The sequence below is a fragment of the Ammodytes marinus genome (assembly GCF_949987685.1).
Source record: "Ammodytes marinus genome assembly, chromosome: 14".
Lineage (NCBI taxonomy): Eukaryota > Metazoa > Chordata > Actinopteri > Uranoscopiformes > Ammodytidae > Ammodytes > Ammodytes marinus.
The window spans coordinates 7,010,848-7,038,503 of NC_137218.1; the positions used below are offsets into that span (position 1 = coordinate 7,010,848).

General features: G+C 40.5%; 3 protein-coding genes across 5 annotated transcripts; 1 reads left to right on the forward strand and 2 right to left on the reverse strand.

The window, feature by feature from the left end:
* Positions 1-2,967: 2,967 nt before the first annotated feature.
* On the forward strand, positions 2,968-12,065 carry LOC307260224 (heterogeneous nuclear ribonucleoprotein A/B-like). 2 transcript variants are annotated; one of them, XM_080040401.1, is made up of 10 exons: positions 2,968-3,067; positions 4,593-4,882; positions 5,124-5,165; positions 5,420-5,588; positions 6,253-6,411; positions 8,000-8,131; positions 8,682-8,820; positions 9,014-9,163; positions 9,967-10,066; positions 11,076-12,065. In XM_080040401.1, the coding sequence occupies exons 2-9, from the start codon at positions 4,617-4,619 to the stop codon at positions 10,041-10,043; spliced, it is 1,134 nt and encodes a 377-aa protein (XP_079896527.1). In that variant the 5' UTR covers positions 2,968-3,067; positions 4,593-4,616; the 3' UTR covers positions 10,044-10,066; positions 11,076-12,065. The 2 variants fall into 2 exon arrangements, with proteins under 2 accessions (XP_079896527.1, XP_079896528.1); XM_080040402.1 differs by lacking the exon at positions 5,124-5,165.
* A 1,452-nt stretch (positions 12,066-13,517) lies between these two features.
* LOC307260618 (cytochrome P450 4V2-like) lies at positions 13,518-19,788 on the reverse strand (the record flags this gene model as incomplete). Its single annotated transcript, XM_080040892.1, has 11 exons — positions 13,518-13,696; positions 14,157-14,336; positions 14,938-15,072; positions 16,014-16,116; positions 16,885-17,052; positions 17,312-17,438; positions 17,553-17,622; positions 17,751-17,941; positions 18,393-18,478; positions 19,355-19,467; positions 19,596-19,788. 11 exons carry the CDS (start codon positions 19,786-19,788, stop codon positions 13,518-13,520), a joined length of 1,545 nt encoding a protein of 514 aa, XP_079897018.1.
* A 3,742-nt stretch (positions 19,789-23,530) lies between these two features.
* LOC307260356 (uncharacterized protein) lies at positions 23,531-25,802 on the reverse strand. 2 transcript variants are annotated; one of them, XM_080040575.1, is made up of 4 exons: positions 25,720-25,802; positions 24,826-24,972; positions 24,540-24,669; positions 23,531-24,076 (listed from the first exon to the last, which is right to left on the reverse strand). In XM_080040575.1, the coding sequence occupies exons 3-4, from the start codon at positions 24,559-24,561 to the stop codon at positions 23,595-23,597; spliced, it is 504 nt and encodes a 167-aa protein (XP_079896701.1). In that variant the 5' UTR covers positions 24,562-24,669; positions 24,826-24,972; positions 25,720-25,802; the 3' UTR covers positions 23,531-23,594. The 2 variants fall into 2 exon arrangements, with proteins under 2 accessions (XP_079896701.1, XP_079896700.1); XM_080040574.1 differs by having other exon boundaries at positions 24,540-24,705.
* Between the last annotated feature and the right edge of the window lie 1,854 nt (positions 25,803-27,656).

A 27,656-nucleotide genomic window follows, 5' to 3' on the forward strand; every position in this document is an offset into this window, starting at 1 on the left:
CTCGGGAAGTCAGCCATGACACTGGCTAAATGCACCATGGACCTTGCACGCAGGGCAGTTTCTGGATAATTGTTGTCTTTAAAGTAAAAGTGTTTATTATTTGTTAATGGTTTAAAGTAAAGCTATTTAAGCATGTTTTTACATTTTGAAACATTCAAGTTTTTTAATTATTCTCGCTTCTAAATCTAAATGTGTTTTTTAAACTAACATTAAAGTAAGTGTGAATAAAGTAACATTGAACTGTCGATGAAAAGAAATAAATTCGTCCGTGTCAGCTCTGCTGGGTATTTCAACGTGTTGCCTCATTCATTTGATTCTTTTCACATAACTTCAAGACAACAGGTAGAGATTTACAACTGATAGAAATTTTAATCCTGCAGAACTGGACAGTGAGGTATAGAGAGAAATGCAAAACGGAATACTGTATTGACAAGGAAAACCGAATATATATATATATATATAGTATATGGTTGCATATAGCACACCTGTAACTGAAATAATTCAGGGGATTGTATGTTGCAATACCACAAGTGGACGCTTAAAAACTGGCAGCATTAGCCACTTGTCACACTCTATTCCCAGCTCATATGATTTTTACCACAGTCAATGCAATTGAAAGAGTTTTCCCAATAGAAAAGGTCATTGAAACTGACCGAACAGGAACATCTTTTCTGGCCTCTGCTGCTCTCTTGGCCTGAAATATATGTACAAAAAGATATATTTCTTATACTTCAGACATGCATTTAAATACCTTAAACAGAGCTCAGTCAGGATTTGTCTGTGGTGGTGGTTGTGCTGGTAGTGGGGTTAGTGATTGGCATTTTAGAACAATCAGCTAACAGCACTGCCTACACAGCAACCCCAATTATACATTCACCATCAGGAATCGGTGTTGATGCATTGAATGCTAAAATTCAAATAAGATAATGTTAGTCAAAAATAGGTTGCGATAAAATTTAGTCAGTTTACCAATGATGTAGGACACCGTGCCCCAATAGAAGATTTTTAGATGTTGAGTGTAGCCACCTGTTTCAGTTGGAAGGAAGGAAGGAAACAAGTCTGGTTTATTTAGCTTGAACATTCAAATATCAGCGGAGGTTTGTGGCTGATATGGGCTTCACCTCAAGTTGACTCTTCTGCACAGTCGGCCTATGACCACAGGCTAAAACCTCTGTCCACTGCCATATGATTGGATCAACAAAAATGTAAACGCATGTAAACAACAGCAGAGTAAAATGGATATACTGTATATGTGGATGGGTGAGTGCTGTGATCCTACCTGCTATGTCTGCAGTCCTCGCTGGTCAGTTTACAAGTGACCACACAACCGTCTCCACAGCTACACTTTACTGTGTGCTTGTGTGTGTGTCTGTGTGTGCTGTCTCAATTCATGCCTCAACTTGCCCATGTATAGTTTATGTTGCCAGGGTGAAGAATAATTAAACACTGACCCTGAGCCCCAGGATTTGCATGTGACCACAGCACTACCACATTGTGTGTTTCACAGATTACTGTGTATTAATTTCAGCCCAATTACTTTTGGTGCAGCCTCAGCACAGGCTTTGAAGAACTGTGATCTTCAACTGCTCTGAGCGTCATGGTTCTATTCACCTTTAAATACTTCAAAAGATCTTGCAAAAATGTACTCACAAAAGACACAACAATTACTTACATTGTCATTGCCATTTTGTTGGTAGCAATCATAGCAGCAGCAGTAAATAAATAAAGACAAGATATCGATTGCAGAGTCCGAGATAATCAGAGATTTTGTGAGTTTGCCCAAACCTTAGAAAGATCCCTCCTGACACACCAACAACACAAGTGTTTTCAAAAACTGAGTAATCTCCATGTGTAAATGGCAAATGATATTTTGTGTAATAAATGTTTTCATACTGCAGCAGCCATTTGTTACATGCTGCATTGTGGATGTGTCAACCAGTTTGAAATTAACTGTCACTAAATATGATTAGAGGAAATCAAAATAAATAGCACAATTGTAAGACTCATGTGTATGTGTCACAACTATAGCTACTATACACAAGTTGGTTCATGGTTGGTCATATGAAGAGGTCACATGTTAGTATAATAACCAAATCCTGCTCAGGGCCACCAAAAGTCTACGGCCAGCCCTGGTTAAACAAAAAGAACGCAAAAGAAACAACAAATATAAGTCAAGATTGAAGTTGTGATCACAGCGTTTGCAGTATCTGAATCATGAGTAGAATGGCCTCTTATGAAAAAAAGTACTGTTTAGGTAATTTAAGCATTTAATTTCAATTGAGAAAATACCTGTGTAGCCCACTCTGTACGCCAAATTACTTCAGGCTATTTTTATTTTTTACTACACCTTGGTTTCACTTCGGCTATTCAGTAGGATATTCTATGTCTAGTTTCTGTGATTTTGGAGCAAGCTGGCAAAATAGTTTCCTTCGGGATAAATAGCCTACAGTTCTATCTAAATCCTAGAGTGCATTTAGGATTATTAACACCCCTAGCCCATTGTTCTTCAGTTAAACATAATATACTTGCATGCCAACATATATTTAAACGTTAACTGCAAACAATAAAAACATCCTGAACGAAATTATTACATAACAATCGCATCAGTGTCAGTATTGGCTCCGTTATTGTTGCTAAAATAGAAACTGCGCAGGCTGTGAACACTGGTTTCAGTTTGGAAGCTGCTCGAGTTTTTTTTTTATTATGCTACAATAGCATACAATGATAGAACGGCGGCTACCATAGCGTTAACACAAGACACATGGACCGTATTAACGACTCGATTCAAAAATGATGTAGTACATAACAGTAGTTCGGGGGGAGGAGGACAGGAAGAAGAAAGGACATTTGGGCTGCTACATTTTGTTTGTCATTAGGGCGTCAGCCAATAACGTAACGTCTTTATTAGCGGTGTGGACCTCCTTGTCCAATCACAGGCACTTTCATTACAACGTCAACCAGCGCTTGGTCACATCCGGTCCTATATATGTTGCCACGAGTTAGCGGCGAATTTGGAGAGTGTCCATTTTGAGCAGCGAGTCGGCGTCTCCTATTATTTCCCCTAAAAGTAAGCGTGCTTTTCTTTGTTTTTGTGCTATTTACGCAACTGTAATAAACTGAGTTTGCCGTTGTAGCGCGTTTAAGCTCACTGTGTTCATTGTAATAGCCTTGTTTTTATCTTCCAATGTGTCCCGTTGTTCGCAGTCAATTGCGCTAGCGTGTTAGCATCAGCGCTGCTAAATGCGTTCAAGCGCCTACTACTGCGTTGAGTGAATGGTCAGGTGAATTTATTGAATTAGGAAATTAAAACATTGTGCATCTTTCTAGGACGTGCATTGATACATTATTCTATTGCACGTTTGATTTGGCTCCTAACAGGTAATGTGATCCAGCAGTCTACGGTGGTTTAGCAGCTGCATAGCAGGCCTTCATTGTGCCCCGAGCGGCAACGGAGCAAAGCGCGCTACCCTCAAACACTCAACAAGAGACACACGCTGTTCTTTTTGGCTCCTTTTTGTTTGCTAACAATCAATTAACGCGTTGTTGAACATACACTTATGTTATCGTTTCTATTAACGATGAATGATAAAATATTAACGCTAAAATAATCTTATGAGTATTTACAATATGAATAATGTGGTGCACTAGGTGTTCACAGTTTGCACGTGAAACGGCCTCCATTCATGCTTGAATGTTGATGAACTGAAGGTTATTTAAAACGGAAAACGAATTGGTTGATGTATCAAAGTTAGATATTGGCATTTTTTCGTATTCCATTCTCTTCTGCATACCAAAATGGGTTACGCAAGATTGGATTACCAGGCAACTAGGTCCTCAAACCCCCCATTTTTTTTTATCGCTTTGTTTGAGTGCTATTCTGGCAATGAGGCTATTACTATTGTTGTGGGGGTGAAAGTATCCTCCTTTCTACTCTGCAAGTATAAATGATTCTCCTACAGTGCCTTAAAGTCTCAACATACAATTAATAATTTGAATAAATGAAAATATGGCCTTAATTGGCGTTCAAATGTCTTCAATCAAACTAAAAGTCTCAATGGCTAAGGCATATTAACATGGGCTGTTGGATTTTACAAATGTTTTTACAAATTAAAAAGCATTAAACACACAGAACATTTAGTCATATTTTCAGAATTCAAAATAGACCCAACTTTTTCTTTGCACCACATTTAAGCCATGTTTTATGCAAAATGGTCCCTTTCTCTACAGTTTCTTAAACCCAATTGTTTAACTTGTTAAAATGTAGTAACCTGTATAATTGTGTGATATTTGTAGTATTTGCCCTGACCCGAAGTCTTTAGTTGTTGCCTCTTTCTCAGTCTCTTAAACAGCCCACCTTCAGAATGATATTAACATCATATGATCACCTTTCCACATTTGTGACAAATGCGTATTTTCGGCATTCAAAGTAGTTATTTTCGGTGTACCATATAGTCACATGTTGTACAAAAGTTTCCCTCCAAATGTAATTGATTTTTTTCTCTCTCCAGTTTTAGTCTTAAACCCAACTTGCTAGATTGCCTTCATCTCAAGACTCACCCAAAGTCTTTTTGTTGTTGTCTCTTTCTCCTCAGTCTCGTAAACAGCCCACCGTCAGAATGGCCGACGCCGAGACTCTCCTCATGGAGACATCCGACCAGAACGGGAACGAGGAGGAGGAGGAGGATCAGAACGGAGCTGAGGTGGAGCCGGAGCAGGAGACGGAGCAGGAGACGGAGCTGATGGGAGCAGAGGACAGTCAGGATGGACAGGAGGAGGAGACGGAGACAGGAGACCAAGAACTACAGGAAGTCCCCGAGGGCCAAGACACCGGCGGAGGAGACGGAGGAAAGATTGATGCTAGCAAAGGAGAGGAGGATGCTGGGTAAGAGTTTTTTTTTAAAAACGTATGATCCGGCACATTCATGTAAATGGGTGCCACCTTCCATAGTTAAAATGTAACGAAATGAAGCAAAGCATTCAGTTTGACTTGTGGTATTAAAGAAAGGGCGCCAGGACAAGGGCCTGACTGTGTTTTTTTTGGGGGGGACTACAAAATTTACAATATCCAGTCTCGGGGAAAAAATGACATGTGAATTGAAGGCAGAACGTTTTTACTGTTTTAGAGGTGCAAAGATTGATGCCGGCAAAGGAGAGGAGGACGCTGGGTGAGTGCTTCAGTTTACCTGAGATCCGTCACACTAATTGGGCCGGTTTCGTTTTTCGTAGACAATGGATTGCGCCTAGTCTTATAGAATACTTTTTTTACTGTTAAAAGTTGGTGCAGGAACTTTTTCTTTATTGTAATATGCATGGACACTAATTCTGCATGTTTTCTGTACGAATAATTTTTCTGTGCAATATGTTTGCTGTTGTTAAGAACACAAAATAACCGGCAAGGTGTCCCCTCTTGTGTTTGTAGGAAAATGTTTGTGGGCGGCCTCAGCTGGGACACGAGTAAAAAGGACCTGAAGGATTACTTCAGTAAGTTCGGCGAGGTGTCCGACTGCACCATCAAGATGGACTCCAACACCGGCCGGTCCCGAGGCTTCGGTTTCGTTCTCTTCAAAGACCCCGCCAGTGTAGACAAGGTGCGTCACACAGTTTAGCTGATATGTGTGTGTATATAATCATCTCACGCACACGGTGACTGCTCCATTAGTTCTATTATGGTCAGATTAGGCTGGAAGTCTAATATGATTTAATACCAGGCTTTTTTATTTTATTTCAATCCACAACATCTATTAACATAGCCTCTTTCAAACAAATCAGATAGTTATATAAGTGCTTTACATAGATTTCACAAGAGTTGCAACATAGGAAGAAAGCAAAAATGGCGGCAGAGATTAATGCACGCTAAGCAACAAAATATGGTTAGTTTAAATGATAAAATAATAAAACGGTCTATAAAATAATAACACTGATTGTTAAAGTAGGTGATACGATCCTGAGTATGAACCTAGTGGTCATGGTTTGAATTGGCTGCACTGAATTATTTATGTACACAGCAGCAAAACTTTGCATCTCAGTACAATTCTGTTTTTAATTAATATGCATTTCAGAAGTGTTCAAACTAGTTTTGTCGCTCAAACTAATTGAATTCCACTCCCATGTGCTGCTCCTCCCAGACATGTGGCAAGATGTTGCCGTGCCATCCTAAACGTTCACTTTAGTAGATTGATTGCATAAGAATTAACACAATGTAAAAGATTATCTCCACGCTTTAATCCAACGTTGATATTTGTGCGCCTGCAGGTCCTAGAGCAGAAGGAACACGGTCTGGATGGACGGCCCATCGACCCCAAGAGGGCCATGGCCATGAAGAAGGAGCCCGTCAAGAAGATCTTCGTCGGGGGTTTGAATCCTGAGGCCACAGAAGAAACCATCAGGGAACATTTCGGCTCATTTGGAGAGGTTAGTTTGACTAGGTAGAGCAACAACAAAACATTAGAAGTGCAGCTGGACTCAAACATCTCCCTGTGTGCTCAGCCGTGTGTACCTAAGTGCTTTAACAGAGACGCAATACTGGTGTGCGTTAGTGTGGACTGCACTGATTGCAGAATTAAATTAGCCTAATGGAGGTCAGTTTTGAGAATCACTGGCTAAGTACTCATTTACACACATGCCTGGCCCTACTACAGCATTGAAGAGGGTGGTTTATTTAATTTTAATCCTACGACTGCCAATACAGACATACTTTCTGTAAAAAAAAAAATATATTCCCTTTATCGTAAAATGAAGATTTTGCAGACAAAATGGTGTAAAATAAGCCTTGTCTTGACTGATGAGGGCAAATGTTAATTCTACAAGTGGATTTCATTTGTAATTGAAATGGGGCAAGCTGAGCAGTCTTCTGGGAAATATTACAATAATGTAAGCCAGAAGTCAAACCTTAATGTTGGCTTATTTACTGTTAAGCCGGGAACACACCGCATTGGCCGCGTGAATGCAGGAGGCTCGCCGCTTGGTCATATTGGGCCATATTGCCACCGGCCGCCACATCGAAGGCGGCGGTTGGCCGCAAGAGGCTCGCCGCTTGATCATATTGGGCCATATATTCCTGACGCCGACGCCGAGATCAGATCCGTCACACTTACGGTGCAACAACAACAACAACAACATGGTCCAGCTGTGCCAAAAAATACAGATGTAGGTACACTGTGTACAGCGGCAGTAATGTCACAAATATCATCAAAACAGCATGACGACGCACCCGATCGAAAATACACACATATTAATAGTAATTCAGCAACATACTAAACACAATAACAACAGCAGTGTGTGCTCAGCTGCAAAAATAAAGGCAGACATCAGCCTACCTGAAAGTGAAAGTGTGCCGGCTGACGGAGGACAACACCGGTGCTTCGCTGTACTATATTGGAATTCCACACGAACACTGCCGTCAACTTTGGGTTCATGTTATCCTCAGGAACAGCACACAGCTGGGTGAGTTTCACTATGCTAACCGGCGCTGCCTTGGCTAAAGTACAACCAACAGTTAAACAGATGCAAAATACACATATTTGCAGAATGTATTGGAAGCCCAATGTCGTCACTCCACACGCCCACCTCGTCTTGCAGACCACCGGGTCTGCAATCTCAACGCCCGGCGGCGCTGCAGAAAAAGATGAACATTTTCATCTTTTTCTGCGGCGCCGTGTTCACCGCACAAGCCTTCGATTCACGCTCCTTCGATGACGCAATTTCTACACGCCGCAAATGGCCGCGCTCCCGATTCACGCGCCTCTCATGAGGCGCGGCCACGCGCCGCGCAAGCGCCGGCCGCTGGACGCCGATTATTGGGTGGACGCGCGGCCACGCGCTAGTACATTGACTTTGTATTGACTTTGTACAGCTTAAGGAGATTGAATAAAACTCGATGCAACCCTCCGACTGGTTTAGCTCTCACCGCCGATGGAAAACTTCTGCTAAATGATGAGCTGCAATCCATTAATGACAAGATCACGTTTCATATATATTTCATTGTATTTTCTCCTTCTAGATTGAAACCATAGAGTTACCCATCGACCCAAAGTCGAAGAAGAGGAGGGGATTCATCTTCATCACATACAAAGATGAAGCCAGCGTAAAGAAGTGTCTGGAGAAGAAATACCACAACATCCAGGGTGGCAGGGTACGAACACAAACACTCTGATCTCCATTTGTGATGTTGCTCTGCAGCTTTGATCCCTCAACGTTCCAGCTAACTAGTAACCCCTTAGTATCCGAGGGATGTATAATGGTTTATTACAAAAAATAACTGCAGACGAATTTGAAACGGACAATTGTGTATCAATCTTTATCAACATTTTATAAAAGGTTAGTGTTTGGTTTATTACTAACCCCCCCCGTAGATAAACTTGAAACACGATTCCCTGGAATTCAGTTTTCAGGAGCACAGTGCTTTTTACACATAAAAAAAAAAACATGTTTTAGATACTGGAAGTAACGCAGAATAATTCATAAGAGCTGCAAGGTTTAAGCAGCTGGGTACTAAGTATTTGCAGACCACAGCTGGAAGAAAGACAGTATTATCAAGGCAGAGTTTTTAAAATATTATTGTGTAGAGGTGACAATTATTCTAAGTGACAGCTTGATAGATGGCCTAGTTGGTTTGTCATTTTTACAGAATCAATGTCTGTAGATTCAGGTTTTAAAGTCTGTGTTTTCGTCTCATCTTCCAGTGTGAACTGAAGATCGCCCAGCCGAAGGAGGTTTACCAGCAGCAGCAGTACGGAGCAGGGCGCGGTGGTGGAGGCGGCGGCGGCGGCTATGGAGGCGGCCGTGGAGGTGGCGGCGGTGGTGGTGGCAGGGGACGTGGAGGTAATTTGACTCTGATTTGTAAAGTAACAGTCCGACATTAATGGGACCAATCGCCAGAAAGCCGTACTTTTTTTTTTGACTTTCTCGGGATTTAAATGGGTTTTCAGCTAGGTGTGGTTATTAACGTCAAAAGATTTTATGTTTTAGCCCGATACTAAAGCTTCTATCTGAACTCTGTTGCATTTTGTCACAGGTCAGAGCGGGGGCTGGAACCAGGGCTATGGAAACTACTACCAGGGATACGGTAACCAAGGCTACGGCGGCTATGGTGGATACGGCGGCTATGGCGATTATGATTATTCTTCTGGTTACTATGGAGGATATGGTTCCGGGTATGACTACAGTAAGTACCAAGACAAGACAAACGTTCATGCAGTTTTTAATTAATTGTACAGACCCATACTGAATATCGATGGGACAATATCTGAGCTGGATTTCAAAGCTAAACCTGGTTTGTATATGTCGGTCAGGTATACTTGCTTTCTTCGAAGTTAAACTTTTTTTGGGAGTGGTTTGAGTATTTCTTGTCAACACAGTGACTAAAAGTCTTATCAAAACCGTGCAGTTGTCAGGTTTGGCACACAACTCACTGTCCATATCTACCGTTCCACGTAATATCCATCTCCCCTCTATTTCTGTGCCCCATCTGCAGCTAAACTGTTTATCATATTGACTCAGCCTTTAACTCACCCGTGTACAGACATGTTATTAATTCAGCTTTGGAGGATTTTGGCGTTTTTTAATACATAAACTTGCTTCCAGTCTTCATGCTAAGCTAACATCTTGACTCTACTGAGTCTACTAACCATCACATGCCTCGTTTCCACTGAGCGGCACAGTTCGGTACGGTAGCCCTAAATCTGGTCTGCATTTCCACTGCCCACATTGATAGTAAACATTTGAATACATTTTATTTCAGGAAGCCTTTCAAGACACTCAAGGTTACATGTCAAAGATGCGAAGAAACAATTAGTCCAGCTCCAGCAGGTAGTAAGACAGTGCTTACAAATTTTGACTATGGAAAGGCATACCGTACCAAAGCAAACTGTACCATCAGTGGAAACTAGGCTAAAGTGAGCTTGCTGAGGCTGTCCGTCTGAATGGAAACCTATCTGTGTGTCTGACCCGTTTATTCCCTCTTTATAGCAGACCAAGGCAATGCCAGCTACGGGAAAACCCCACGACGGGGGGGCGCGCACCAGGCCGGCTACAAGCCATACTGATGATGATGACGTGGTAGTGCAAGGTATGCCATGGCAGTAACTATGCGCCTTTACAAACCCTCATGGGGCCCATAAACACAGGCACTTATAGGTGGAGTAAGAGATTATGGAGAACGCTTCAAAATCAGTGAATAGCTCCTCATGGTCTGCTACCTCCTTGTACTCCCTGCGCTGAAAAAAAAAATCAGTGTTAATACACAGCCTAGGCTCTGTAAACGGGCATGTTTCTAGCTATGGTGGGCACCCATTGTTTACATACCAGTTTGCAGAGCCTAGGCTGTGTATTAACGCGCCACGCACAGCGTATGGACAGGTAGCGGAACATGAGGAGATATTCACTGATTTTGACTATCCAGAATCGCTGAGTTCACCTCTAAAACCCGACTACATAAAGTCATTGTTCAGGTTTTAGAGCCAACAGACCTGTTAAACACTGTCCATATGAACTAGCGAAGTCTAGTGTACGTACAGAAACCCTGTATTTTAGTGTTATTGATCTGCTGGAAGCCTGACTAGATTTGGACATTAGTCATCGAGTGCCTTAAACTGCCACTCGTGTTGAACAGCTGTGAGGCTTAAAAGCTTGGCTCGAGTCAACATGCATTTTGTATTTCATTTGTCGAAGTAGATATTACTATCCCTTCTGGAAGAAAAGTGCCCCTTGCGTTCATTTGTGTGCCTAGTCCTGCATGAAGCTTCCAATCATAAAGGTGGGGTCAATGATCCTGGAGAATGGTTTTTTTCAAAAATCAGTGAATATCTCTAGATCTGTTACCTGATCTAAGGAGGGAAAAGTGTTAATACACAGCCTAGTTAAGAGGCATGACGCTAGGTACGGTTGACCCCTTTGTTTACGTACCCGTTAACAGAGCCGATTGTGAGGAGACACAAGTTCTCCAGAATTGCAGACTCCACCTTTCGACTGATTTTTTTTTTTATTACTTTTTTCTCTTTTTTTTTCTTCCAATGAATGACTGAAAAGCTGCACACAATGTGATGGTTTTTGGATCTGAATTTCTTGTCCCTCCTCAGGACTCCAGTGATCCAGTGAGAACGACAGCTGGGCGGACACACTGGGCATGACTCGACCTCTTTTATGACAGAAGACCATTTGTACAGAAAACATCTGAAATGTAACTTTTTTTCTTTCTTTTTTTTAAAATCTTTTCATTTTTAGGTTTTACTTTTCCCTTTGGTGTTTTTTTTTTTCATTTTGTTTTCTTCCCCTCCACATTTCCATCGATGGAAGTGTAATTTTTACTGTACTTTTTGGTACCCGTTTTTGATTCTAATGTATTGTAAGGCTTGTATTTTACATGTTTGCTGGCTTTACAGGTTGAAAACTTGGCGCTGTAAAGGAGCTTTTTTGACAAATAAAAACCGTTTTCAGTAACTTTTTTTTGTTCTGATGCTTCCAGGTTCTGGGGTGGAAGATGAAAATGTTGTTGACTGGGTTTAGGATTTAAATTCGCTCATGGAAATTTGACTTCAGTATTTTTTTCTTTTGGTGTTTTGTCGCCACACAATGTAATGATAATGATGGAATGTTTAGTTTAATAACTTCAAAGATTATCACGTGCCCTCCGAAGACACATTAGGTATTGTCCCCTGTTTATGTAAAATCAAGTGTATCGAGATAATTTAGCTATAATTCCTGAAAACTGAAACGACTTGCCTGCAAGACTTCTTCCATGGCCATCTGAATTTACGAGGGAATTTAACATCTGACGGCATACAGATGTGTGGGATGTAATAGGGAAAAATTATAGAACCACACGCAACTGTGGGCTTCCTGTTAAACCTACATACCTTTTTTTGTTAAATAAGTAAATGTTTAAGTTTCAATGCTGGTTTAGTTTGTGTTCGTCTAGTGCCGCTGGTTTTTAGAAATAACTGCTCTGGAGTTTAAGTGTCTGCTTAAATTTTTTTTGATTTAATTTTTTTTCTCTGGACAGACTTCAGGTCACTGGAGTCTCCTCGGCTAGTGTCTGGCAATTTATTAGTAATAAACATACTCGTTTGTAATAATCTGTGTATTTTCTAATGCTTAATGTTACTGTTAATTGTCATTGAAATTCTGAATCATAGACAAAACAAAGTTTAATTTTGTATTGGTGGTGCCCAGACATGGACTATATTCTCCAAAAATATTATCTTTCACAAGTACAATTTATCCAAGTGTATTTTGAATCTTGTGGTAGGTGTGGAGTTTGACCTCAGGGTGCAAGTTCAGAGAAGTGGGGCTTTACCTTATACACAAGGCTTTTCCCCGGGTGTCATCAATGTGCTCTGAAATCATTCCAGTTTAGTTATCTTGTGAAAGTGAACATTTGGTTTGATGGTGAATGCATCAACAAGCAGTAGGCTGCTCACACTTGAAACTGCAGATGCTGGGCAAATATCACTATCTGGCTAGTAGTACTAGTTTGCAAAGACAAACGAAGAAATGAACCGATAGAGATCCCTGTATTCATTCAAAGAAGCTTTATTGGCACGACTTATGTAGAAAACTGGATATCAATCTATGCCGATGCTACAGTTGAGCCGATTTATGTATTTATAAATCCACTATAATAGGGTTAGGTTAACAGTGCTAACTCCACAGTACAGCATCTTCTCTGGCCATATACATTTTTTAAAACGAATTGAAATATACAAATTAAACATGTCGACATTAACATTCCTACTTGTTTCACTCACTACAAAAGCACTGTCAGAGGGATAAACATGTTAAGAATGAAATCAACAATCTTTAAAGGGCTATTAGCCTAATGTCATGAAGTTAATGTAATAAAACTCGGCTTCTACATTGTGCATCCTACACAAATCCTACTTCGCACTATTACACAGCCTAACCATGTCCTCAGTGAGGAATTCACACTAATGCCCTCAGAGTGGCGCTATTATACAATCAGGACAAGAACAATGACGTACTCCTACTCTTATCTCTGCAACCATTAGGTTACTAAATGATGAAAAAAATCAAATGAATGTGAGTTGAATGTGTGTGTTGGACTGCTGTTGATACATGTTTGTGTATACCTCTACCTGCTATTTATAGTATGTATTAAATAAGTTATTATTGTGAGAATGGGAACTGGGAACTAAATTGCCCATCTTGGGATAAATAATTTTTTTTATGATTCTGATTCTATGCACGTGGCAGCAGCGCCCCCTACAGGCTTTGGGTGGTAATGAGTAACATAACAGTTCCTGAACAACGACCCCATTGGGAGCAAAGTAATTATTTTCCTGAGTTTGAGGGAGTATATAAAGTAGCCTATATGGTCAAGTAAGTTCATCTGCCAACTGACGGTATCTACAGCAGCATCCCCCACGAATCCAGTCATGTTTTAACTTCAGTTTGAAATCAGAGCTAAACCTTTAGGGCCTGTTAAAATATAAGGTACACTTGCAGCCTACCACTAAGCACAAAAAAATGTGCTTTTCACAAGGTAGCTATGAAAAGCTGCATTATTCATTGATAATCTGTGGTCCCCTCTTTTCCAGTTTGATCCAGACGCCCTTCTCTGGTCGCAGGATGATATCTGCTACCGGCCGCAGCTCTTTGCGTGTCTGGCTAGCTTCCACATTGAAGTTACGCAGAATGTACGCCAAGACAACCTTTTCTTCCATCTGTGCAAAACGCTGACCTGAGGAACATTGTAGTAAGACACAGACAATAGTCATTATATGTGTGATAGACAGATGTAAAAGCCTCAGTAGGCCTATATCATGTAGATAGAGCCGGGATAGCTAAAAAGTACACTTAAAGGAGAAGTAAGTGATTTTTTTTAACATGTACGTGTTAAATCACTCTATATTCTTACAGCAATCACTTAAACAGTATCCACATTTCCTAACACAGGTCTCCCAGTCATTCAATTTTGTAGTAATTGCTAGTCAAAATGTTGAGTATCCCGCTCGTTTTATCCAATCAGGAGACAGAGTGCTATAAAGAGGCGGGTCTCTGTGCCCATGAACGATGACTCGCTGCTCTCCATCGCGGCACTGGCTGCGCGTTCATGTGGTGGTGACTGCTGACTCCATGTCACTGACAGGAAGTTATCTAAAAGATCAATATCACTTACTTCTCCTTTAACTTGTGCTTACCGATGCAGTTGCGGAGTCCGGCGGAGAAGGGGATGTATGCATACGCAGGTCTTCCCACTGAATTCTCGGGCAGAAAGCGTTCAGGTCTGAACTCCTCTGGCTCAGGGAAGTACCGCGGGTCACGGTGGAGAGCGTAGGAAATGATGAGCAGGTTGGTACCTTTGGGCACCTTAAAACCATCTAAAAGGGACCAAAGAAACTTAGTGACTAAAAGAAGAAATTGTCCCTGCTTATCTTTAAACATGTTTTCTATTAAATACGATCATTATACATTTCACTGTCGAAGGAAAGGCCAAATTAAAATATAAACTGGGGGTTTTACCTTTGGATTTCATTCTCACCAAATTATCTGCTGAGATCTGGGTACATGGTGACATCACAGGTCCATTTGCTAACTAAACTGATCTTTAATAGATCATTTTATTCATCAGTTTTTCACCAAATCTCCAAATGAATTGCTGCTAGCTAAATAGTCTCATTTCCAGAATCCAAATTCCTTTACTGAAAGAAATCCAACTTTATGCAGTGTTTCATTACCAGACCTAACATGAACCCTCTATTGAACAATGCCATTCAATCTTTTACCATGCTACATGAAATGATTATTTACCAATTTATTTGCAATTTGGCAGGGTTCAGTTATTTTGATTTGAATAAAATGTGAAAACTGTTTGCAACAAACAGAACACAATACAATAGAGGAAGCTCAGTTGTAGTCTATTGGCTTTTTACAAAGAATACTAATGTTGTATTCAAGTGTCATCATTCATGTCCAGCTCACTGAGATGGAAGTCTTCACCGCTCCTGCGGCCAAAGAAAGGCACCGAGGGAAACAGTCGTAGGGCCTCCTTGATCACACACCCCAGGTATTTCAGCTTGCTCAGGTCCTCTGTGTTAACGGGCCGGTCAGATGTCCCTTTTGCACATTACATAGGAAACACTGATTACCTCTTCAGCACAGAATAGGCTACACAATTCCGTTTGTGCATTTTCTCCTTCTCGTGTATCATTGACACGGTCCTGCTGCCCCTTCATATAGTAGATACGAGTTTGATAGAACTGCGTTGTAACATGTCTATGCATAGTAATGTGTAAAAAAGAAGAAAAACAAATCTGTCTTTGTTGCAGTGATTTTTTTATAGCCCGTACACAATACGTTGATTATTAACAGAACAAATTGGTTTTACAACTAGGTGTGGCTCTGTGCTTGAGGAAACGTTATTTCCTCAATCTCGTGCACACTGAATAGGCTATCTGTTATTACTACAAGGCCATCTGACTAACTCACGTCATTGGAAAACATGCGTGGAGGGCAGGCCATGTGAAATCCACACAGCAGTGAAAATAATTCAGTTATTCTGTATTTATTTTGGCAGGGGTTTACACAGCTAATCCCTGTGTAAACTTCAGGCAAGAAAAGCAATGTCTTGTGACTGGGGAGAGTGCGGCTGCGTTCTAATTCACATACTATCTACTATTTAGTACGGTACAATTTCTTTTTAGGATGTTCTGATTATTGTGGCCAGACTTAGTATGGTTAGAAATAACCGGATGTCTACTAAATCCGGACAATATTTTTAGGGTTGAAAACAGCAACCTATGGGCGATTTTGACCCACAATCCAGTGTGCACCGGAAGTTACGGCGACGGAGCCTCCATATGAAAACAGACGGGGATGCAACGGATATAAAAGCAAGATCAAGGTGCAATGTTATGATGAAATAGATAAGTAAAAGTATGTCCCAAGTGTATGCCTACTGCATTCTAACTAGATTATTTTTATGGTCAGATGTTGTATGTTGAATAGAAAAAAGAAAGAGTATGCGATTTGGAATGCAGGGTCTATGTTGTTCTTACCGAACACTTCCTGAAGCTCTTCCTGAACTTTCCTGTGCGCCTCGGGGTGGGCACCCAGCAGGTGCAGGCACCAGTTCATTGAGGCCGCTGTAGTATCATGTCCCTGTGTAACGAGGTCAGTTAAATAAAGACAAACAACACATTATGTTTTACTTAGAAGTTGCATTTACTTAAATTATTTTTAACCACTTGGGGGCAGCAGAAAAAGCTGCAAACTCTCAACCCTCAAAATAATGACATAAAGTTTATATTGTGAATGCTGCAGATGTCGACAAACTGTTCCAGGCCTATTTATAGTTCAGATCAAGCAGAAATTGAGCTACATTAGCAGTGATTTGGTGTGGGTTTTCTGGCCACCCAACAAACCTTTTGGTCTTCACTAACTCTGAAGGGGAATATGTATCCGCCTGCTGTTTGGTGCTAGGGAACTGACCTAAGTTTATCAGATGTTTTAGGCAATTTTTAAGGCTGTCTTACACTTCAGAAAACAAGGTTGATGAGATGTATGAGAATTTACCAAAGGCTCACTAGAGTTGAGGTGACTTGCGTTGGCATTGCAGCTTTTGGGTGGCCCACCAGTAACCATGAGGTCACTGGTTCGATCCCCGACACCGGACAGGAGGGTTCTATTAGTAAAACTAGTGGTGGGGTGGAATAACATGTACGGTGCCCACCATCTCTACCATTGTGTCCTTGAGCGATTCACTTAACACTGAACTGCTCCAGGGGCGCCTTAATGGCTGACCCTGTGCTCTCTGACCCCCTCCGAAGTGTGGTAACTTGAGAGAGGGATATGCAAAGAACAAATTCCGATGTACATTGACAGATAAGAAACTTAACTTTAAGAACACTTGTATTTCTAATGTCCAACCTCAAACATAAAGGTGTCCACTTCCTCCTGAATGTCCTGATGGCTCATCCCGTTGCCTTTCTCGTCTGTCGTCTTCAAAAGCATGTCCAGAAACGCCCGTCTTTTCTTTGTGCCGTCTTCTGTCACTTCGCTGTCTGACTCGATGTTCTCAGCTCTTTCTTTTATAACCTGAGAAAATGTATGTTTAGGATTACTACACTGAGGGCCAGTTTCACAGACATGGATTAAGCCTAGTTCTGGACTAAATTGTACTTTCAATGGACAATCTCCATTCAAAATACAATGTAGTCCAGGACTAGGCTTAATCCATGTCTGTGAAACTGGCCCTGAATGTGTTTTTCTAAAATGCCGTATGGATTCTGGATCTTTTTCATTGTCATAAACAACACTCACTGATCATCAAGCCATTGGCTCCATTACTACTCACGTTGTACGTAAACGAGTGCAGGACCTTGAGGTTCTTGTCATGCTCACGGCCCTCCCCAATGTACTTGTACAGGATGTCAGGCCAAAACCACGGGGTCCTCTGTCTGCGACTGACAATGTCGCTCATCCTCATTACAGGAAAAGAAGGAAGAAGATAAAAGCATGAACTTGTTGATCAGATCGTTATTTCCTCACGTTTGTCTGTATGTATGTGATAGCAAAGAGTAATTAAACCCACTCACTTGTACACACTCTTTACATACTCCGAATCTGAATTGCTCTGGGCGTAAATTTTCTTTCCCATTGCAGTTTCTGAGAATAAATAGTTTGAAAGGGCTTTGAGTAATAATGGGGCTCTGAGCATCTTGTTATATGGATTTGTTATATGTGCAAACAAAGGTAACAGAATTTCCCCCAATGTGCATATAGTATACACTCACCACAGATAATGTCCAGGGCACAGAGAGTCACATGGTTGAAGCAGTTGAATGTTCCTTTCCCGGCCTGTTCCTCCAGCTTCTCCACCAGGACCTTTGCCTGCTCGTTTATCACATCCATGAACTCCGTCAGGATGGAGAAGTGGAAGGTGGGAGTCAACATCTTTCGCCGCTGTCGCCATTTGGTCCCGGTGCTGATCAGAAGGAGAAGACATCATCAGAGAAGGTTTTACGAGGTGACATGACGGGTTTATCATGTACATGTGGGCAGCTTTGGCGAAGTGGGTAAAGGCGGTCAACCACTGGAGTGCAGGGTCGGTGGTTCGATCCCCCGTCTACCCGCAACTTGTCAAAGAAGTGTCCCTAGGCAAGACACTGAATCCTAAATTGCTCCCGATAGTTAGCTAGTTAGAAGGGGGAATGTGTACAAAACAACGTACTGTCATGTTGTCTGCTTCTTTTCCCTCATAAAAGGCTGCCCGATATTGTAGCATTTTCCAGTAGACCCTCAAACTGTACAAGTAAAATACCGGACGTCTGATTTGAAATTTTGCCTTTTTTATTTATTTTTTCTTCAAAATCAGTTTGTGTGATTGAACTAGGTTGTTTTGTTATGTTTTCTTAATCAATCCAGAAGCAGCGTACCTAGTAAGTAGGCCAGTTCCAAGCCAAGGGTGGATGAAGTCGTATGCAAAGGCTTTTTCCATATGAACTGGGTTGTTCACAACTGCCTGCAGAATGGGATGAGAATTTATGAAAGAGGCAATAATTAAACATAGAAGTTGTTATTCATTGGATAGCTGGAATGGCTCACAGTAGCAGTTACAGCAGCGACATTCTTAGCAATCCAAAAGTGTGTCCAAAAGTGTGAAGACATCCTTAACAGACAATGTTGAATAGGAAATGTTGAAGCTTAATAAAGGCCTACTTCACCGGTTTGAATATGAAGGTATATTGAATTCTGAGATCCTATGTAGTATAAATGTGCAAACAATTTTAAAATCGGTTCATCCTAGCCTGAGAAAAGGCAGAAAGAGTGTTTTTTTAACCCTATATTTCTCTTTCTCGTGACATCACAGAAAGAGAAATATAGGGTTAAAAAAAACGTACTTTGTAAATATTACTGTGATGTCACAGTAAAAGACATCACAGTAATATTTACAAAGTAAGTTTTTTTTTAACCCTATATTTCTCTTTCTGTGATGTCACGAGAAAGAGAAATATAGGGTTAAAAAAACACTCTTTCTGCCTTTTCTCAGGCTAGGATGAACCGATTTAAAAAATGTTCGCACATTTATACTACATAGGATCTCAGAATTCAATACACCTTCATATTCAAACCGGTGAAGTAGGCCTTTAAGGTCAACTCAAGTTGACTTCATTGAATGTATGAGTTGTTTACAAGTATTTTGGGTGATATTATATATAGTCTGTATAAACATTGTATAATTGCTTTACATATCACTGAATATGAATAAAAAAGTATACGCTTTTTACTCTGGTTCAGTGACTGAGATGACTTGTTGCATCAGAGACACATTTACAAGATAAGGCATGTGCAGCATTTTGAAGTTACACAATGCTTGGTGTTGTGCTTGTCACTATACCTCAACAGTTTCAGCATGATACAGAACCACAAATGGGACTGGTCCAACCCAGAGTTTAAACAGCGGTGCCTTAGAGAACTCGACGGTAAAGGCCACAATTTGTTTAAAGAAATCTAAAACAAAGACAGAAGCATTAGTATAGTGTTGTTGAGTAGTGAACACTAGTGTTTATCACATTAGTTCCATCGTGCCTAATGGTCAAAGAAGGCTTCCAGGAGTGGCACACTGATTGTTGTCTTACCTCCCGCATTGTGTTTAAACTGCAGTGCGTTCCCAATGAAGATCTGCGTCCCCGACGGCTCTGGTATGGGCTTCAACTCAAACCATTTGTGCAGATAATCGCTGAGAAGCTTGTAGGTGTAGTAGGTCAGAATAGCAATGAAGAGGCTAAATCCAAGCAGTGGTATTGTGTAGCTACCGAGTAAAACTGCCATCTTTTTTTTTTGCTGTGTCTATGTATAGTCTGTATAGTCTAGGCTGTGTTCCTGTGCCTTCTATATTATTTAATGTGTGACGTGCCTGCTCTGATTTTACCCTGCCTTTTCTCTGCTGCAAATATACACAGGTTACTGGGTGAAAGGGCCCATTATCAATGATTAGCTATGATAAGATAAGACAAGACAACTTCATTGTCCATTGCATAACATGACATAGAAATGTGCCTTTGGTACTCCGGCACATTGAAAACACAATGAGTAAAATACATAAATATGTACAAGATGAATATATTTTGGTCAGCAGTGTCAACTGCGAGAGTGTGTGTGTGGTGGTGGTGGGGGGGGGGGTTATTTAGGATGGCCACACACAGCAGACGGAACAAATTCTTGGGCCATTTTTCCTGGCTAGTGAAACCTTCAGTCTCCTGCCTGATGGTAACAGCTGGAATGATGAGTGAGTTAAGATATGTTAAGAATGTACACAAGGTGCATCGCAATTCATTCTTCGCATATCCCCTCTCAAGTTAGCACACTTTGGAGGGGGTCAGAGGAGCGCAGGGTCAGCTATTGTACAGCGCCCCTGGAGCAGTTTTGGGGTTAAGTGTCTCGCTCAATGACACAATGGTAGAGATAGTGGGCACTTTAGTAATACCAGACAACACTAGTTTTACAAGACAACACTAGTTTTACAAATAACACTAGTTTTACAAATAACACCCTAACTGCATGGTTACTGGTTGGCGACCCTTCCTCTAGGCCATCCTACCAAGTGGGGTGGGTGGGACTATTGTAGATTTGGTTTGCTTTTTTAGTCATGGAGCGGTTGTAAAGATCCTGCAGCTTCAGTTGTTTGCTACCTGTGATTTTTCCCGTCCGGGTTAACCAGCTTGTTACTGTGCTTCCCAGAGAGGTTGCCATACCAACCAAGAGACAATGTTGTAAGTAAGACCTGTAAACTGTAGTGAGGGTGTTTGAACTGGATCCTGAGCCGCTGCCTTGCCTTTTTGAAGATGTCATCTTCATTGGTTTGAAAAGAGAGTTTATTATCAACGATGGTTCCCAGGTATTTAAGTGAGTGACTTGCTCCATTTCCTGCTGCTGCATCATATCGTACGAGGAGATGTTGAAATCCTGCAGGCAGGCAACCATGTCGACTCGTCAGCCTATTTTATGAGTGAGAGCTCTTTGATATTATATTTTATTATACCGTCTTTTCTTGGTATTTGTCAGTACCCGACACGATCACCCGATTGGTAAATGAGTAACATCCTTATCTTAGTGGCAGATACCTGAATAAAACTTTCAATGTTTTAAAATTAAACATACCAGGAATATAATTTGCACAGATTGTTTAATCCCATTTCTGATTTTAGTTCAATTTGACTTTTCATAATTATTTGGTATTAAATAAGATGATTTCAATATATTTAGAGACCATATGTTTTAATTTGAATATTGGCCAGCAAATAAATAAACACTTAAACATTCCTCCTCCATATTTATTTTCCTGGCACTGTGAAGAAAATGCATTTAGAATTTAAGATTGGGAATTGTGTGTTATTGCTGTTGTTATTATTTTAATCTTTACTTCGTGTTTAGGGGTATAATTGAGGGTAATACCTCATTTTTAATGTAGCCGAGATTACACAAAATAAATACACTATGAAACGTTTGACCACAATACAAGCAGTGCAAAAATGGCAAAATGCAATAAATTACTCAGTAAAAACAAGGACATGCAAATCACTATAACAGTTACTGTATATAAAAATAAAAACAAGAGAAAAGTCAAATTAAGGACATATAAATCACTAAAAACAATTACAACCAAAAACAAGAATTTCAACACAATTGCATGTTGGTAAATTCATGCTATCTATTGTCTTTCACAATGTATTTCTCAACTTTTCTGATGTGTTACACTACTCTAAAGTAGCCCATGATGGTTGACAAGTTATGATTTATTCACTTTATATAGATTAATAGCTCACTTATTTTCTACCTCTTATCACTTTAACCTTTTACCTCAATTTTCAATATACAGGTGCATTTATAACAATATAAAAAAATATATATATATTAAGGTGTAGTTTTTAACAACAACCACTTGGTGTCATGAATACACAGTATTTGAGGAAATTGAAGAGGCACTTCACTTTGACCATACATAAAATTAACCTTTATTTATTTAATTGATTGCACTTTATATTTCTGTCATATTTGACTTTTAAGAGTCAGTTCTCCATTTATAAACATGCATTTTGCATATTTTATACATATTTATATATATTTGTGTATTTGTAGACACCTGTGCTTGTGTGTATTGTCTGCCAGGTAGCAACGCTGTATTTTTGTTTGTTTTATGTTTGGACATGGCCTTGTCCTTTGTAATGCAGCTGCTCTATGTGCCTTCAATTGCCCCCTAGGGACAAATAAAGGTTTTTTGAATTTGAATTGAATTAAAGGTGCTGTAAGCGGAATGGTTCTTTTAGCTAACTTCCTGTCAGTTACTGCAGTTAGCAGTCCCCTCCCTCGTCCCTACGTCACCACATTAATGCACTGCGGTCTTCAAGCAGTGAGTTATCTAGCATAATCTCAGATCCATAAGTGTGATAAAACATGATAAAAACCATCAAAACAGACATTGAGAAGGATTTTACCTGCTCCGCCATTGTAGGTGCATAAACATTTACCCATCTGTCGCTCTGGTGTGCACCGGCAGTGAGACCATGAGTGAGACGGCTGTCGGTTTGTATTGTTCTCTCTTGTGATTGGATATTAATTTCGGGATCCCCGAAAAGTTTATTTGCCGATTACATGCAGAGCAGCTGACTTTATGGCTTTATGAAACGCGCACCTTATGTAAGTGATCACTGTATGAATAAAGAGCGATTTAACACTTATATTAACATAAATAAATCGCTTACTTCACCTTAAATGTAATAATTCCACCAGATTACGCTGTTTATTTAATTTTCTAAATTTGTGATATAATTTATTTCAATTCATATTCATGGACAGTATCTCGTCCTTATTGTATTCAAGAACCAGTTCTTAGCAATAAACCCAATTTGGCCATATAAAGTTGTTACAACAATGGATCACAACCCATTTGTACATATTTGCATTTTATTGAACAAACTCAGCATCAACACCATGTATGGTCCTTTCTGGAAAAAATGGCAGCAAGCCTAAATCTAAATAAATTATGCTTACTATTTTTGCTTTGTCATAATACTAGAAAATCACTGCATCCCATCTTCTGGCTAAACATTTAGCTTTCAATCTACATTCAGTGATGAAATTGGGATAAGATTATCTGACTTTTTAATTTTAAGTATTATTATAAAGGCATCCACATCCATCATTGTGGTACAGTAGGTCACAGAGGTAAGTTAACATTCACAAGACCGACATTTTTAAGAAGATTAAAGTTTTCTTCAAGATTTGTTAAGACCAGATCCATGAACAAGATTGTTTAAGACCTGTACAGATGCCCACTAAATGATTTAAAAATAGAACTACTCACTGTCTCTATCGCTTTGTCATTTTTCTTACGGAAGTATCCTAAATTTGCATTTTAATGAACAAACTCATCATCAACACTTTATATCATACACACAGCTGTACCAATTGAATCACATCACAGGAGTATTCATTCTTTCCAAGTCCCCCATTGAAAACTAGATACATTCTAGTACTTTATCATAACCAAGAAGAAACTTGACCAAATGTGATATACGTGCACTTTGCCTTTAATTCATTCAATGTCCTTTCTGGATAAAATAAAAATGGCCGCCAGCCTAAACCTCAGCGATGACTGGTAGTATCGGGGCACTGAACCTCCTCCTGCATCTGGTGCGACAGCCGCCTGCCCGACTGCGGAAAACCTTCGTCTGCCTTTCTGCTGGTCTGATAACGAAGAATGCCCCTTCAGGCGCTGGTTTGGCTTCATCTTTTGCTTTTTGTTCACTGTTCTTCTCTCTGTCCTCAGCCATCTTCCTGCTACTCACATCGGGAGCCCTCCTGCTCCTCTCAGCCCCCCTGGGCCCCTGGTTTCCTTCGGGAGGGCTAGAACTTTGCCACTGTGTCGTCTTGGCCCCCTGCGACCAACCTCTGCGGGCGAGCCTTGCCGCCGTGAGGAAAGAGTCAGTGTCGCTGTGCAGCTTCTCCAGAGGGTCTGAGCCAGGAGACCCGGACATGGCGGACATCCTACCCAGACCACGAGGCACCGTCCCTGGCTTACTTTTGAACTCCATCCCCCTGTTGTCACGAGTCTCAGCTTCTGTAAAAACAGAAACACCTGGTTTGAGGTACGAAAAACACCTGTAGTGTATGTTATATTTTTAAAGGTCCTCTATTGTGCAAAATGTACTTTTTAATGGTTTGATATGGAGGTGACAAGAGACTCCCAAAGTATGAGAAAAAAACAACCCTATTTCTTTTTCTCCACCTCCACCTTTCTGAAAACCTGTTCAAACACCTCATTCAGAATTGACCCCCATATGATGACATGTGTACACTTTTTGGAAGGTGGGGCTTGAAGAGACAAGCGCTAAAACAGAGCGTTTCAGGGAGAAGCTAAAAAGAGATTAAACAATGAAACTGTGAGAAATATAAACGTTTTTTTGGACACAACACCATGAAAACAGTTTCTAGTAGAAACACAAAATACAATTTTGATCCTGAAAATTTGAATTATATGGGACCTTTAAAGCATTTGATGCAATGACATAAGGTAACAGTACCACAAAATGAGTTGCAAGGCATTGCAACGCTCTGTAGAGTTTCAGGAAACTGTTGTTGGTTCTCACAGTGGGTTGTTAGTGGTGCTTCAAGGTGGCTTCAGCTGAGACTGTCCCTGTGTTTTCATCAGGTCTGCACTATAGGGGGAGGCAGAGGTCCTATGAAAAACTAAAAAAAGGGAGAAAAATGCTATGTCAGCACTCAGCAGCAGCTACCAAAAAACATGATCTTTTCTTTTGTTTTAAGTCCCAGTTCAATGTGCAAATGAACCAACCCAGCCAAACTGACCTGTAACTGCCGAGGCTCCTATAGTAGAAGTATGGATAACAGTAAAACTTGAGTCCGTGATGGCAGCCAGCAACTGAAATTAGGTTGAAAAAGTGCAGGACGTGTCATATGGAAGATGGAAATCCAAGGGTCCTGGATGCAATAGTGCTGCAAAAACATACAAAATAGATAATTAATGTAAAAAAATCTCTTGTTACAGTATGTTAGAGATTATTTCCAAATCAACAAAACTTGAACCAGCCTTTGCATATGAGTTAAACTACTTATCAACATAAATAATACTACAGATATACTGTATCATCCCCATCAACAAAAAGCAACTAAATAATATTGTTGATATAAACTTTTTGTAAATGTCTGGTTTAACATCTACACACCATCCCAATCTTTCTAAAATGCTGCACAAGGTATCAGAGAATGTCGACGTGACGGAGGGTGAAGCCAAGTGTTATACACACCACATGTGCCTCAATGTAGAGCGGAAATAAATGGAAAACACATGTTGGCAAGAAGATCTTTCCAACCTCTTCTTAAAGGGCTTCTTGAAGGAAAAACATGCAACTAAATTCTAGAAAGTAGGTCAGCCAAGTGAATGACGTACAATCTGCAGACCCCCCCCCCCCCCCCCCCCCCCCTCCACCCGCCCAAAAAATATAAATTGACTTTTCAGGAATCAAATATGATGGTAACAATTATAATATACTTACATTCAATTTAAATGTAGGTACAGTAATAATGACCAGTGCAAATGTCAAGCCAAGCCATAGGTTTCTTCATCTCTCTCATCTTATTTAGACAGATAAATACATACAATTCTCAAAAGGCATCTGCATAAACATACTGTCCACATAAAAACACATAATACATTGTCTAGCTATAGATTCAGGGTATTACCAGATTTTAGTGGGATATCCTCATCTTTTCTCTTCTCTTCTCTCCTCTTCCTCTTCTCAGGACTGAGTGCTTCACCACTGCTCTGTCTGTCTGAGAGCCCTCCCTTTCTCTCTCTCTGTAAATGTCAGACCAGACCGCCCCCATTTGAGTCAGCTTTACTGGTACAAAGTGCAGTTCAGAATATAGGCGGCATTTGACGAGAACTCTGTAAATTAAGTTTATTTAAAAAGCAAAAGTGACGTGTAAAATACTCATTTGTTGTTCTTCTATGCTTTATGTAAATGCATATGATGAATTATTTATATAACATTGGTTTTGCAGCGGCCATTCGGCTGGCTGCTGAACTCAGCCACCTCTGAGTATTTTTTGGGGGGGATTTGGCATGAAGTGAACTAGATTGTGTCGACTGTGGTCGGACTGTAAACTCAGTGTGCAGGGCTGCTGCTGACACTCTGTTGGTTTGCTCTGGTCAGCAAGTTTAACTAAGTACGCGTGACGAAGAAGGGAGACAGTGGGACACCACGGTTTGACGTGTGTGTATGTGTGTCTGTCTGTGTGTGTGTGTGTGTGTGTGTGTGTGTGTGTGTGTGAGGTGTGAGCTTTATTCTGCAACCAGTCCTTGCAAAATAGTTGCTAATAAAAGCAATTGACTTTAAGCGTGGTTCAGTACAAACATTGGTCCAGGTCTGTTGTATGAATCATGTACAGATAGATTGTTTGTGCATCAATGGCCACTATACTGACATTTCTTGAAAAATGTTGAACAATTCCAGGCAGCTTTCCGTGTATTATTTTTCCTTTTATAACAGTGCCACCGTCTAGTGTAAAACCATTTGTCCCCATTGTTTCGGAGCCCCTTGTACAACTTCTGATCCTGTGTTTGTAATTCATCGGCTGATTTACAACTACAGGACGTCAAGCTCTGCTGTTCTTTTTTAATCTTGGTTTAACTTTATGCGATAGAAACTTGCCCAAAAACAAGAAGCCTTATGAACGTTTTCTCATGAATGCATGCTCACCGACACATGGTCTTCATAAAGTTGAAGGAGCAAATTTCCATCATGTTTTTGCAGGAAAGTAGGTTTGCCAAAGCTGACGTGTAACGCAACATTGGAAACAAAATGTTGCAAGTCTCATTGCTTCATTTAAGAACATGTTTGTGCAATTGCTTTATTTAACATGGTCACGTGCGGACTACAAGCTCTATACCTACTTTAAATAGTCCCAAAACACAACCCGGCTTTTTTATTACTCTTCATCCTCTGCCTTAGTATTTCTGTCAGCTTGTTTGCGACTGTTGCACATGCACTTAAAAGGTATTAAGGGCAATAGATTGTTGCAAAGCCAACTGCTCTTAACTATTTAAGAATTTCACTAAACCATGGGGCTCATCAGCCTTCAAAAAGCTGCTGTTCACGTGTAGCCTAGACTAGAAGCCTCCCCCCCCTCCTTTCATAGAAATCCCCAGATCAAAGTCCACAGAGAGGGAGCCAAACCCCTATCATGTATCATTGCTCAGCAGGGCCAGATCATCTGCTGCGTGTTGGTTCATGGCGGTCATCCATCTGGGTCAAGGGTAAAAAGAAAGATGGTGAAATACAGGCTATCACCAATCGCTCTGACGTTATAGCACAGTGGCTACTACAGCCTTCTCTATGTCTCTTCTCACATGAACTTACATTTGAATTATTGTCAATGTATCCCTGGCAAAGAACAAATGTGACAATGAGTTGATTAAACTAGCAAGTGTAGTCTGTGTGTTGCCATATCCTGATATATTGTTTTGCTGACTCTAGTTTATATTGACGTATTCCCACATATACAACATCCTGCTGACAAAAATAGTAAGATACCAAAAGGGTATTCTTCCTCTACTGAAAATAGTTCCAGTCAAATGCACCCATTACTTTGCGATTCTGGAGAACGCTTGTTGTCAA